This window comes from Oncorhynchus clarkii, chromosome 13 (genome assembly GCF_045791955.1).
Source record: "Oncorhynchus clarkii lewisi isolate Uvic-CL-2024 chromosome 13, UVic_Ocla_1.0, whole genome shotgun sequence".
Taxonomy (NCBI): Eukaryota; Metazoa; Chordata; class Actinopteri; order Salmoniformes; family Salmonidae; genus Oncorhynchus; species Oncorhynchus clarkii.
The window spans coordinates 162,745-175,485 of NC_092159.1; the positions used below are offsets into that span (position 1 = coordinate 162,745).

Genomic DNA, 12,741 nt, shown 5'->3' on the forward strand with positions numbered 1-12,741 from the left:
ATTACCTTGCTAGGTCTGCCTAGGGTGTCTCTCTCTCTATTACTACAATATTACCCTGCTACGTCTGCCTAGGGTGTCTCTCTCTCTATTACTACAATATTACCCTGCTAGGTCTGCCTAGGGTGTCTCTCTCTCTATTACTACAATATTACCCTGCTAGGTCTGCCTAGGGTGTCTCTCTCTCTATTACTACAATATTACCCTGCTAGGTCTGCCTAGGGTGTCTCTCTCTCTATTACTACAATATTACCCTGCTAGGTCTGCCTAGGGTGTCTCTCTCTCTATTACTACAATATTACCCTGCTAGGTCTGCCTAGGGTGTCTCTCTCTCTCTATTACTACAATATTACCTTGCTAGGTCTGCCTAGGGTGTCTCTCTCTATTACTACAATATTACCCTGCTAGGTCTGCCTAGGGTGTCTCTCTCTCTCTAATACTACAATATTACCCTGCTAGGTCTGCCTAGGGTGTCTCTCTCTCTCTATTACTACAATATTACCCTGCTAGGTCTGCCTAGGGTGTCTCTCTCTCTCTCTCTATTACTACAATATTACCCTGCTAGGTCTGCCTAGGGTGTCTCTCTCTCTATTACTACAATATTACCCTGTAGGGTCAGGGTTGTGTTAAGGCTGGAGTGGGGGTTGGAGGGGTCCTCCTGTTGGGTCAGGGTTGTGTTAAGGCTGGAGTGGGGGTTGGAGGGGTCCCCCTGTAGGGTCAGGGTTGTGTTAAGGCTGGAGTGGGGGTTAGCAGGTAACCTACTGTTCCTAGGCCGTCATTGAAAATAAGAATTTGTTCTTAACTGACTTGCCTAGTTAAATAAAGGTACAAATAAATGAGTAAACATTCAACCAATCTTTATGGTATAACGTGACTATATAAACAAGATGTTTAGTAAACATTCAACCAGTTTTTATGGTATAACGTGACTATATAAACAAGATGTTTAGTAAACATTCAACCAGTCTTTATGGTATAACGTGACTATATAAACAAGATGTTTAGTAAACATTCAACCAGTCTTTATGGTATAACGTGACTATATAAACAAGATGTTTAGTAAACATTCAACCAGTCTTTATGGTATAACGTGACTATATAAACAAGATGTTTAGTAAACAAGATGTTTAGTAAACATTCAACCAGTCTTTGTGGTATAACGTGACTATATAAACAAGATGTTTAGTAAACATTCAACCAGTCTTTATGGTATAACGTGACTATATAAACAAGATGTTTAGTAAACATTCAACCAGTCTTTATGGTATAACGTGACTATATAAACAAGATGTTTAGTAAACATTCAACCAGTCTTTATGGTATAACGTGACTATATAAACAAGATGTCTAAACATTCAACCAGTCTTTGTGATATAACGTTACTATATAAACAAGATGTTTAGTAAACATTCAACCAGTCTTTATGGTATAACGTGACTATATAAACAAGATGTTTAGTAAACATTCAACCAGTCTTTATGGTATAACGTTACTATATAAACAAGATGTTTAGTAAACATTCAACCAGTCTTTATGGTATAACGTTACTATATAAACAAGATGTTTAGTAAACATTCAACCAGTCTTTATGGTATAACGTTACTATATAAACAAGATGTTTAGTAAACATTCAACCAGTCTTTATGGTGTGACTATATAAATAAGATGTTTAGTAAACATTCAACCAGTCTTTCCATGTTGTTAGCCGTTTGAATGCCTTTAAGGGATGGAAACACACTTCCTGAAGTGTATCAGGTGTGAGGCCCTGAGGAACCCAACTTCCTGTCTCTCGTCTCCTCAGATGTCCTTATTAGGCCAGCTGTGTGTGTGTGTGTGTGGGTGGGTGTGTCAGAAACAGATACGGGATTCGCAGTACATTCCTCAAAGTGATCAGCCTTGGGTATTTGTCACCCCGTGGTAACCTGGTAACCTTGGTAACTTGGTTTAACTAGAGAACAGGGAGTCAGGTGTTTAACTAGAGAACAGGGACGCAGGTGTTTAACTCATGGGGATCCATAATAAACCCCAGGAAGAGGAGCTGCTGCCTTGGCAGGAACTAATGGGGATCCATAATAAACCCCAGGAAGAGTAGCTGCTGCCTTGGCAGGAACTAATGGGGATCCATAATAAACCCCAGGAAGAGTAGCTGCTGCCTTGACAGGAACTAATGGGGATCCATAATAAACTCCAGGAAGAGTAGCTGCTGCCTTGACAGGAACTCATGGGGATCCAAAATAAACTCCAGGAAGAGTAGCTGCTGCCTTGACAGGAACTAATGGGGATCCATAATAAACCCCAGGAAGAGGAGCTGCTGCCTTGGCAGGAACTAATGGGGATCCATAATAAACCCCAGGAAGAGTAGCTGCTGCCTTGGCAGGAACTAATGGGGATCCATAATAAACCCCAGGAAGAGGAGCTGCTGCCTTGGCAGGAACTAATGGGGATCCATAATAAACCCCAGGAAGAGTAGCTGCTGCCTTGGCAGGAACTAATGGGGATCCATAATAAACCCCAGGAAGAGTAGCTGCTGCATTGGCAGGAACTAATGGGGATCCATAATAAACCCCAGGAAGAGTAGCTGCTGCCTTGGCAGGAACTAATGGGGATCCATAATAAACCCCAGGAAGAGTAGCTGCTGCCTTGGCAGGAACTAATGGGGATCCATAATAAACCCCAGGAAGAGTAGCTGCTGCCTTGGCAGGAAATAATGGGGATCCCTTAATAAAATACAAAATAGAAATGTAATATCCCTTGGAGCATGGTGAAGTTACAATGTCCTCCAAAATCAAGGTTTCACAATTAATGGCACCCTTTAAAGACGATTGTAAATAACATCTACCAAAATTAAACCTAGGAAATTAAATTCCACTTATTTAAGTTCATCTAAGGAACTATATTGAGCCATTTACATCACTTCCTGTTTCACTAGGGTGTTAAAAATGAGGTAACACTTCAACACCATGAAGAAGACGAAAGAACCGTTTAAAAAGAGACAGATGTTCGTGGGACATTCGTAGCCTTGGTAACGGCCACAAGAAGATACACAAACGATTGAATAAACCACTGATCACAAAATTAAAACAATATGGAACAGTTTGAAAACCTCACGCGTTTGAGGACGCTGCACGGCATCAGTTTGGTATCAGTGACATCACCGTAACTAAGGCCAGGATGTTGTGACTCATTCATACCTGTATGACCAGATGGATCCATGCTGACTGTACCTGTACCCCAGGTGAGTCACACAGACAGGATCCACAGGTACAGCCCACACCTCTCTACATCACCACGATAACCAGGGCTGTGGATGAGAGGCATAGCCCAGAGAGCAAGCACACACACACCACAGTGATATCCCTAGCAGGGGGGTGACAACACACACCACAGTGATATCCCTAGCAGGGGGGGGGGGGTGACAACACACACCACAGTGATATCCCTAGCAGGGGGGTGACAACACACACCACAATGATATCCCTAGCAGGGTGGTGATAAGTGACTCTCAGCTGCCTGTACAACTATACCAGCTATCAGCAGCTCTGTGTGTGGGTGAAACAGGATGGTAGGTGGATGTGTCAGACAGGATGGTGTGGATGAGTCAGACAGGATGGTGTGGATGAGTGTCAGACAGGATGGTGTGGATGAGTCAGACAGGATGGTGTGGATGAGTCAGACAGGATGGTGTGGATGAGTCAGACAGGATGGTGTGGATGAATCAGACAGGATGGTAAGTGGATGAATCAGACAGGATGGTGTGGATGAGTGTCAGACAGGATGGTGTGGATGAGTCAGACAGGATGGTGTGGATGAGTCAGACAGGATGGTGTGGATGAATCAGACAGGATGGTGTGGATGAATCAGACAGGATGGTGTGGATGAGTCAGACAGGGTGGTGTGTATGAATCAACAGGATGGTGTGAATGTGTCAGACAGGGTGGTGTGGATGAATCAGACAGGATGGTGTGGATGAGTCAGACAGGATGGTGTGGATGAATCAGACAGGATGGTGTGGATGAGTCAGACAGGATGGTGTGGAAGTGTGTCAGACAGGATGGTGTGGATGTGTCAGACAGGATGGTGTGGATGTGTCAGACAGGGTGGTGTGGATGAATCAGACAGGATGGTGTGGATGAGTCAGACAGGATGGTGTGGATGTGTCGGACAGGATGGTGTGGATGTGTCAGACAGGATGGTGTGGATGAGTCAGACAGGATGGTGTGGATGAGTCAGACAGGATGGTGTGGATGTGTGTCAGACAGGATGGTGTGGATGTGTCAGACAGGATGGTGTGGATGTGTCAGACAGGATGGTGTGGATGAGTCAGACAGGATGGTGTGGATGTGTTAGACAGGATGGTGTGGATGTGTGTCAGACAGGATGGTGTGTGGTGTGGATTTGTCAGACAGAAGGGTGTGGATGAGTCAGACAGGATGGTGTGTGGTGTGGATGTGTCAGACAGGATGGTGTGGATGTGTCAGACAGGATGGTGTGGATGAGTCAGACAGGATGGTGTGGATGTGTCAGACAGGATGGTGTGGATGAGTCAGACAGGATGGTGTGGATGAGTCAGACAGGATGGTGTGTGGTGTGGATGTGTCATACAGGATGGTGTGGATGTGTCAGACAGGATGGTGTGGATGTGTCAGACAGGATGGTGTGGATGTGTCAGACAGGATGGTGTGGATGAGTCAGACAGGATGGTGTGGATGTGAGTCAGACAGGATGGTGTGGATGTGTCAGACAGGATGGTGTGGATGTGTCAGACAGGATGGTGTGTGGTGTTGATGTGTCAGACAGGATGGTGTGGATGTGTCAGACAGGATGGTGTGGATGAGTCAGACAGGATGGTGTGGATGTGAGTCAGACAGGATGGTGTGGATGTGTCAGACAGGATGGTGTGGATGTGTCAGACAGGATGGTGTGGATGAGTCAGACAGGATGTTGTGGATGTGTCAGACAGGATGGTGTGGATGTGTCAGACAGGATGGTGTGGATGTGTGGATGTGTTAGACAGGATGGTGTGGATGTGTCAGACAGGATGGTGTGGATGTGTGAGCCTCATGTTCATTTTGTTACTCTGTTGCTCTAATGACCTCTGACCTCATCCTACTGCACAACAAGCCCTCTGTACTCAAGGTGGGACTATTCCTGTAATGATTTATTCACCCCTGACCCCTGACCCCATCCTACCATAAGCCCTCTACTCATGGTGGGGCCAGTACTGTAATGATTTTAGTGAACAACGACAGTGCAGCTCCCTTCGTGGGTCTATAGTATGGGTTGTGTGTTGTCTCAGTCTAGTGGGGGTTGTGTGTTGTCTCAGTCTAGTGGGGGTTGTGTGTTGTCTCAGTCTAGTAGGGGTTGTGTGTTGTCTCAGTCTAGTGGGGGTTGTGTGTTGTCTCAGTCTAGTAGGGGTTGTGTGTTGTCTCAGTCTAGTGGGGGTTGTGTGTTGTCTCAGTCTAGTGGGGGTTGTGTGTTGTCTCAGTCTAGTGGGGGTTGTGTGTTGTCTCAGTCTAGTAGGGGTTGTGTGTTGTCTCAGTCTAGTGGGGGTTGTGTGTTGTCTCAGTCTAGTAGGGGTTGTGTGTTGTGTGTTGTCTCAGTCTAGTGGGTGTTGTGTGTTGTCTCAGTCTAGTAGGGGTTGTGAGTGGTCTCAGTCTAGTAGGGGTTGTGTGTTGTCTCAGTCTAGTGGGGGTTGTGTGTTGTCTCAGTCTAATGGGGGTTGTGTGTTGTCTCAGTCTAGTAGGGGTTGTGTGTTGTCTCAGTCTAGTGGGGGATGTGTGTTGTCTCAGTCTAGTGAGGGATGTGTGTTGTCTCAGTCTAGTAGGGTTTGCGTGTTGTGTGTTGTCTCAGTCTAGTAGGGGATGTGTGTTGTCTCAGTCTAGTAGGGGATGTGTGTTGTCTCAGTCTAGTGGGGGTTGTGTGTTGTGTGTTCTCTCAGTCTAGTAGGGGTTGTGTGTTGTCTCAGTCTAGTAGGGGTTGTGTGTTGTGTGTTGTCTCAGTCTAGTGGGGGATGTGTGTTGTGTGTTGTCTCAGTCTAGTGGGGGATGTGTGTTGTCTCAGTCTAGTGATGGATGTGTGTTGTCTCAGTCTAGTAGGGTTTGCGTGTTGTGTGTTGTCTCAGTCTAGTGGGGGTTGTGTGTTGTCTCAGTCTAATGGGGGTTGTGTGTTGTCTCAGTCTAGTGGGGGTTGTGCGTTGTCTCAGTCTAGTAGGGGTTGTGTGTTGTCTCAGTCTAGTAGGGGTTGTGAGTGGTCTCAGTCTAGTAGGGGTTGTGAGTTGTCTCAGTCTAGTAGGGGTTGTGTGTTGTCTCAGTCTAGTAGGGGGTTGTGTGTTGTCTCAGTCTAATGGGGGTTGTGTGTTGTCTCAGTCTAGTAGGGGTTGTGTGTTGTCTCAGTCTAGTGGGGGTTGTGTGTTGTCTCAGTCTAGTAGGGGTTGTGAGTGGTCTCAGTCTAGTATGGGTTGTGTGTTGTCTCAGTCTAGTGGGGGTTGTGTGTTGTCTCAGTCTAATGGGGGTTGTGTGTTGTCTCAGTCTAGTGGGGGTTGTGTGTTGTCTCAGTCTAGTAGGGGATGTGTGTTGTCTCAGTCTAGTAGGGGTTGTTTGTTGTCTCAGTCTAGTAGGGGTTGTGTGTTGTCTCAGTCTATTAGGGGATGCGTGTTGTCTCAGTCTAGTAGGGGTTGTGTGTTGTCTCAGTCTAGTAGGGATGTGTGTTGTCTCAGTCTAATGGGGGTTGTGTGTTGTCTCAGTCTAATGGGGATGTGTGTTGTCTCAGTCTAGTAGGGGTTGTGTGTTGTCTCAGTCTAGTAGGGGTTGTGTGTTGTCTCAGTCTAATGGGGATGTGTGTTGTCTCAGTCTAGTACGGGATGTGTGTTGTCTCAGTCTAGTAGGGGTTGTGTGTTGTCTCAGTCTAGTAGGGGTTGTGAGTGGTCTCAGTCTAATGGGGGTTGTGAGTGGTCTCAGTCTAGTGAGGGATGTGTGTTGTCTCATGCTAGTAGGGGATGTGGGCTCTGTTTTTAACACCGGTTAAGCTAATTATCAGGCTAGCGGGCAGCGGGCCTAACGACCCTGGGCCTCTGGAATGTCAGTATATACACCACAAAGATTTACACTGACTCAAATTACACCAACACCATTCCTCACATGTTAGCTGGACCTTGCATTGTCCCCGCATCACGACCTGACTACAGTTACCTTGTAGCTGTAACATTGAATCTTTAAGTAGGTTACCAATACAAAACCTACTTCCATTTCAAAGGAAGAACCCACTCTACGTTAGATATCTAACTTTAACTATCGCCTTAGTTTAACCATAATCACGGTGGCCATGACAGAAACTATTGATAATACATAAATTATGCCAATCGTTGAATACGATGACACCTATCCTAATCAATGACCTTGTAATGTTAGCTAGGACGTTATATTGTGTATAGTAGTTAATAACGTTATATTAATTAAAGGGCCTACACTTTATTTTGCCTCCTTTTGAAACAAGTGCTTTCAATGCAGAGGCCCAGTGTGGCACAATGCGTTCAATCCGAGTGGATGCACCCTCGACCAATCAGGAGCAGCCCTGCAGAAAGTTTGCCTTATATGGATAGAGGGGGGTTGCGACGTATACGGATATAAAACCCGGAGCCTTGGCAACACTTCCTCATTACGCTTCTCACTGCGCAGGAAGAAGGGAGAATAGAGACAGTTTATCTGATTAACACCGGTAACTTTTCCCCACTAAAACACAGGTAAGAGCTGTAATACTGTGTTTTTAAAATGTTATTCATGTTTAATTGTTAAATTTCAACGTAGACAACTAGTTAAGTAAGTTATCTGGTTAACTTGTATCGTTTTCAGTGAATGCTCCTATCTAGCTGTCGTCGGTCAGTTTACACAGGGTTTTAAATATTTTTTTTCTGAATGTTTTAAAATGTAATTTATATATATTTGATTTATCTAGCTCAACATCTGAGTGGGTGTGTTAACCGGGGTCTGTCGTATCGTTGACATTTAGTGTAAATTTAAAGTAGTTTAATGGTAGGTCTCCCCCACTGTTGAAATGACCTGCTACCGGTTGTACAAAACATTTTGACCGTTTCCCCAATAATGGAGATTGACTTGTTTAAAACTCGCCCTGTTGAGAGGGTTAAGGATATCTGTTAAAGTTCACATGCATTAGTCAGGCTGTTGACTCGTTTTTAAAAGTGAGGTAATTGACTTCCTATGTGTCAATGATTATGTTGAGTAACTTGTTGAGTATTTTTATGACTATTTGGCTCAGATTAGTCAGTGCTTTTTGGAGGTCAATGTGTCTTTTTTTTAATAGGAAACATTTCACACGTTACAAGCCTAAAACATATGGGCATTTAGTGTGATCTGAAAGCACGGAAACCTCTCCCTGTGTAACCATATTCAGGATAGCTGTGACCTAGCCTGGGTTATTGTCTGGCTGTTTATCCCGGACCAGGGAGTGGCCTCTCCTTGTGTAACCTTATTCAGGATAGCTGTGACCTAGCCTGGGTTATTGTCTGGCTGTTTATCCCGGACCAGGGAGTGGCCTCTGTCAGACCAACACATGTCAGGGGACGCTCCATCTATTGCCTTATATGGCGACGCCTCGGCCGAAAACACACAGCCTTTTGTCTAGAGGCGCTGTCTGGGTGCGAGTCATCAACTCCGTTTATTTCTACTCTCTCTAGTTTTACAACTTAACTACACGACTAACCTTTATGCTGAACCTTAAATTAAGCCTCAAAAGCCACTTTAGTTCATGCATTTTTACGATAAAGCAAATTGACTGGTTGTGTAAACGCTGTGGGTGAATGGTCTGGACTGTTGCTGTTCAGCGCCACCTAGCGGTCATTCACCGATAGTACACTAGCTCAACTCAATAGTGACAGGCAGGCGGCGCACCCCGGTAAAGACGTCAGTCTCATTTCTGTCTTTTTCTTCCCGGTGCAGAAATGGAAGATGAAATCGCCGCCCTGGTCGTTGATAACGGCTCCGGTATGTGCAAGGCCGGTTTCGCAGGAGATGATGCTCCTCGGGCTGTGTTCCCCTCCATCGTGGGTCGCCCCAGACATCAGGTAATATTTAACTCGGCTATTTAACTGAAATATACCAACTTTATCTGCTATACTGAATGTGAAAACTGTTACATTGCTATTGGAACTAATGTTTGTCACCATTTGACTCTGTCTCTAGTCAACATTACACTGACTGCATTGTGTAGTAGTACACTAGTATGGTTCCCTGTAGAATATTATAACATGTAATTTAATGTTCTGTTGCTATGCAACATTAACGTTAAGGTCCGTTCCAATCAACATCATTAATACTGTAGATCAGCCTTAACATTCCGTGGAGTACGTTGTCACTGACCTGAGTGTGTCTCCAGGGAGTGATGGTTGGGATGGGCCAGAAGGACAGCTATGTGGGAGACGAGGCTCAGAGCAAGAGGGGCATCCTGACTCTGAAGTACCCCATCGAGCACGGCATCGTCACCAACTGGGACGACATGGAGAAGATCTGGCATCACACCTTCTACAACGAGCTGAGGGTGGCTCCAGAGGAGCACCCCGTCCTGCTCACCGAGGCCCCCCTCAACCCCAAAGCCAACAGGGAGAAGATGACTCAGGTAATGTCCCTCTCCTCCACCTTTACTGGTTAGTTCTGCCCTCTCTTCTTCCTTTACTGTTCAGTTCTGCCCCATCTCCTCCACTGTTCAGTTCTGCCCTCTCCCCTTCCTTTCCTCTCCTCCAGGCCCTCTGTCCTTACAGCTGATCTGTCACCCCTCTGGAAGCTCCAGGTCTCTTCTGCCTCTCTGCACCCTGCTGACTGCTGGACTGACTAGATTAACCTGTAGGGCCGCCTAGATTAACCTGTAGGGCCGCCTAGATTAACCTGTAGGGCCGTGCTGTGAATGCGCTACTCTAGTGGTTTATATTGACGTTACATAATGTAGGAATGGCTGCTGTGTTTCTTCACTAATGACCGTTTCCCTCTAACTCACTGGTCAGCATGTTCTACTGGGTGCTGTGACTCCTGTCTCTACTGTAGTCCTCCAGCACTGTGACTCACTGGTCAGCATGTTCTACTGGGTGCTGTGACTCCTGTCTCTACTGTAGTCCTCCAGCACTGTGACTCACGTCCCCCTTCTCCTCTCTCGTCTCCAGATCATGTTTGAGACCTTCAACACCCCTGCCATGTACGTGGCCATCCAGGCCGTGTTGTCCCTGTACGCCTCTGGCCGTACCACCGGTATCGTCATGGACTCCGGTGACGGCGTGACCCACACAGTACCCATCTACGAGGGCTACGCTCTGCCCCACGCCATCCTGCGTCTGGATCTGGCCGGCCGCGACCTCACAGACTACCTGATGAAGATCCTGACGGAGCGCGGCTACAGCTTCACCACCACGGCCGAGAGGGAAATCGTACGAGACATCAAGGAGAAGCTGTGCTACGTGGCGCTGGACTTTGAGCAGGAGATGGGCACCGCTGCCTCCTCTTCCTCTCTGGAGAAGAGCTACGAGCTGCCTGACGGACAGGTCATCACCATCGGCAACGAGAGGTTCCGCTGCCCAGAGGCCCTCTTCCAGCCCTCCTTCCTCGGTGAGTCTCTTAACTAACCTCTCTGGATCAGCTGATCCGTGTCCATCTGGCAGCCATCTTGTGTTGCGGTTGCCCCGTAGTGACGGCCATTTTGTCTCCTCTCTCTCTCCAGGTATGGAGTCTTGCGGTATCCACGAGACCACCTTCAACTCCATCATGAAGTGTGACGTGGACATCCGTAAGGACCTGTACGCCAACACGGTGCTGTCCGGAGGAACCACCATGTACCCCGGCATCGCTGACCGGATGCAGAAGGAGATCACCTCTCTGGCCCCCTCCACCATGAAGATCAAGGTGACTAAATAAACCAAGTCCACGTCTCTGAACCATTGGTCTGCTTCCTCCTGTAGTTAGCAGCATTACCTGATGCTACAACTACAGTGTGAAGGTCTGTACTCATGTTAATGTGTTCCCCCTCCCCCGTCTCTCCTCCAGATCATCGCCCCTCCAGAGCGTAAATACTCTGTCTGGATCGGAGGCTCCATCTTGGCTTCTCTCTCCACCTTCCAGCAGATGTGGATCAGCAAGCAGGAGTACGACGAGTCTGGTCCCTCCATCGTCCACCGTAAATGCTTCTAAACAACCCGACCCGTACAGACTCTCTCCTCCTTCCCATTCCAATGAAGACTCTGTCGGTGTTGCCTGTCAGATCTCCCCCTCCACTGGCGTGTCTTCTCCTGCGGTCGGTCTGTCTGAGAGCCTCCCTGTTTGGCTGGATGGACAGGATGTGATGTTGTCTGACGGTCATGACTCTCCACATGTCCTGTTAGTTACAGTCTAATGTTTATGTTCCACCACCTTATTGACCTCTATGGAGGTGTTGCTGTCCACCCCTATCCCCTACCTAGTGCGCTAGTGACCAGGGCCCATAGGGATCTAGTGCATTACCTAGGGGATAGGGCTGTATTTGGGGCTTTGTGTGGAGGGGGGAAAGCTTAATGTAAATGATTTAATTGATATAAAAACAATATTGTTTTTGTATTTTCTGTCTTATCGATACATGGTCCAGTTTGTTGTTATGCAAGAAGAGGTTTGACCATTCTGAGAGGTGTTCCTCTCTCTGGGGGGGTGTAGGGTGGGGCAGGGGGCTCCTGTTGTGGACCAACACAACTAATAAAGTGCACATGTCTATTGAAATGGTTGTTCTCTCTTCTGCCTTCCTCCATGTCTATTGAAATGGGTGTTCTTCTGCCTTCCTCCATGGTGTTGATCCGGTTGTACTGGGTACCGTCTGTTTTGGTAACATCCCGCTCCTTCTGCCTTCCTGCCCTGTGAAGTACAGCGACAGAATTCACAACATGGTCTGTTATTAGTGTTCTCCCTGTACACCAAGTCAGAACCGTAGGAGAAATGAAGGCTCTTACAATATTACACTTCTCACAAACAGGTTATAGTCAAGTAAAGAACCAAGTCAGAACAGTAGGCCAAATTATTAGGGTGAGGCACATGGGCTACTAACCGCTTCCTACACAACACACTTAGTATTACTTAGCTACAGTATACAGCTCTCCCTGCATATTACATTTCTGCAGCAGACGAGACCTTTTCGGATGAAATTTCAGAGTGTTTCCCCAGTCGTAGCTTGTTTTCCCCAGTTGTCTTGAACTCACTAAAGTCAGATTTTGAAGTTAACAGTTTTGAACGTGGCACAAATCATCCCGACTGCATCACATCCGGCTGTGATTGGGAGTCGCATAGGGTGGCAAATTATTGGCCCGGGGTAGGCCGTCATTGTAAATACGAAGTTGTTCTTAACTGACTTGCCTAGTTAAATTAAATACATTAAATTCATTGACAGCATGGCCAATGTTGAATGTTTAATTTTATAATAGGAAAAGAGACCCTTATTCTTAGAAATGAATAGCAGGCTAATGCTTGCAGTTAGCTACTGATTCCTTCCAAATCCCTCGTTGAATTTTGCGATTTCCAGCTTGTGTGATGTTAATGGTCGATGAGCACCGATACATTTTATCTATGTTCTCATTTATCTCATGACAAGGATTTGCCAGTAGATTGTCGACTTCATAACTGCTAGCTAAGACTGAAAGTATGACATCAGTCCAATCAAAGCTACTGTAGATATAACATGATTTGTCATCTGTGGCCAATGACCCGGAGCCTTCTTGGATGGGCACTTCTA

General features: G+C 46.5%; 1 protein-coding gene across 1 annotated transcript; it reads left to right on the top strand.

Annotated features, from left to right (window-relative positions):
* The first annotated feature begins 7,673 nt into the window (after positions 1–7,673).
* On the top strand, positions 7,674–11,738 carry LOC139424245 (actin, cytoplasmic 1-like). The gene is made up of 6 exons (XM_071175925.1): positions 7,674–7,735; positions 8,949–9,073; positions 9,385–9,624; positions 10,163–10,601; positions 10,714–10,895; positions 11,037–11,738. The coding sequence occupies exons 2-6, from the start codon at positions 8,951–8,953 to the stop codon at positions 11,178–11,180; spliced, it is 1,128 nt and encodes a 375-aa protein (XP_071032026.1). The 5' UTR covers positions 7,674–7,735; positions 8,949–8,950; the 3' UTR covers positions 11,181–11,738.
* The last annotated feature ends 1,003 nt before the right edge of the window (positions 11,739–12,741 follow it).

Bases quoted from the DNA above. Each gene is read 5' to 3' on its own strand.
- LOC139424245 (XM_071175925.1), top strand. From the start codon at position 8,951: ATGGAAGATGAAATCGCCGCCCTGGTCGTTGATAACGGCTCCGGTATG. The intron at 9,074-9,384 runs GTAATATTTAAC...GTGTGTCTCCAG, and splicing joins TGGGTCGCCCCAGACATCAG to GGAGTGATGGTTGGGATGGG. The intron at 9,625-10,162 runs GTAATGTCCCTC...TCTCGTCTCCAG, and splicing joins ACAGGGAGAAGATGACTCAG to ATCATGTTTGAGACCTTCAA.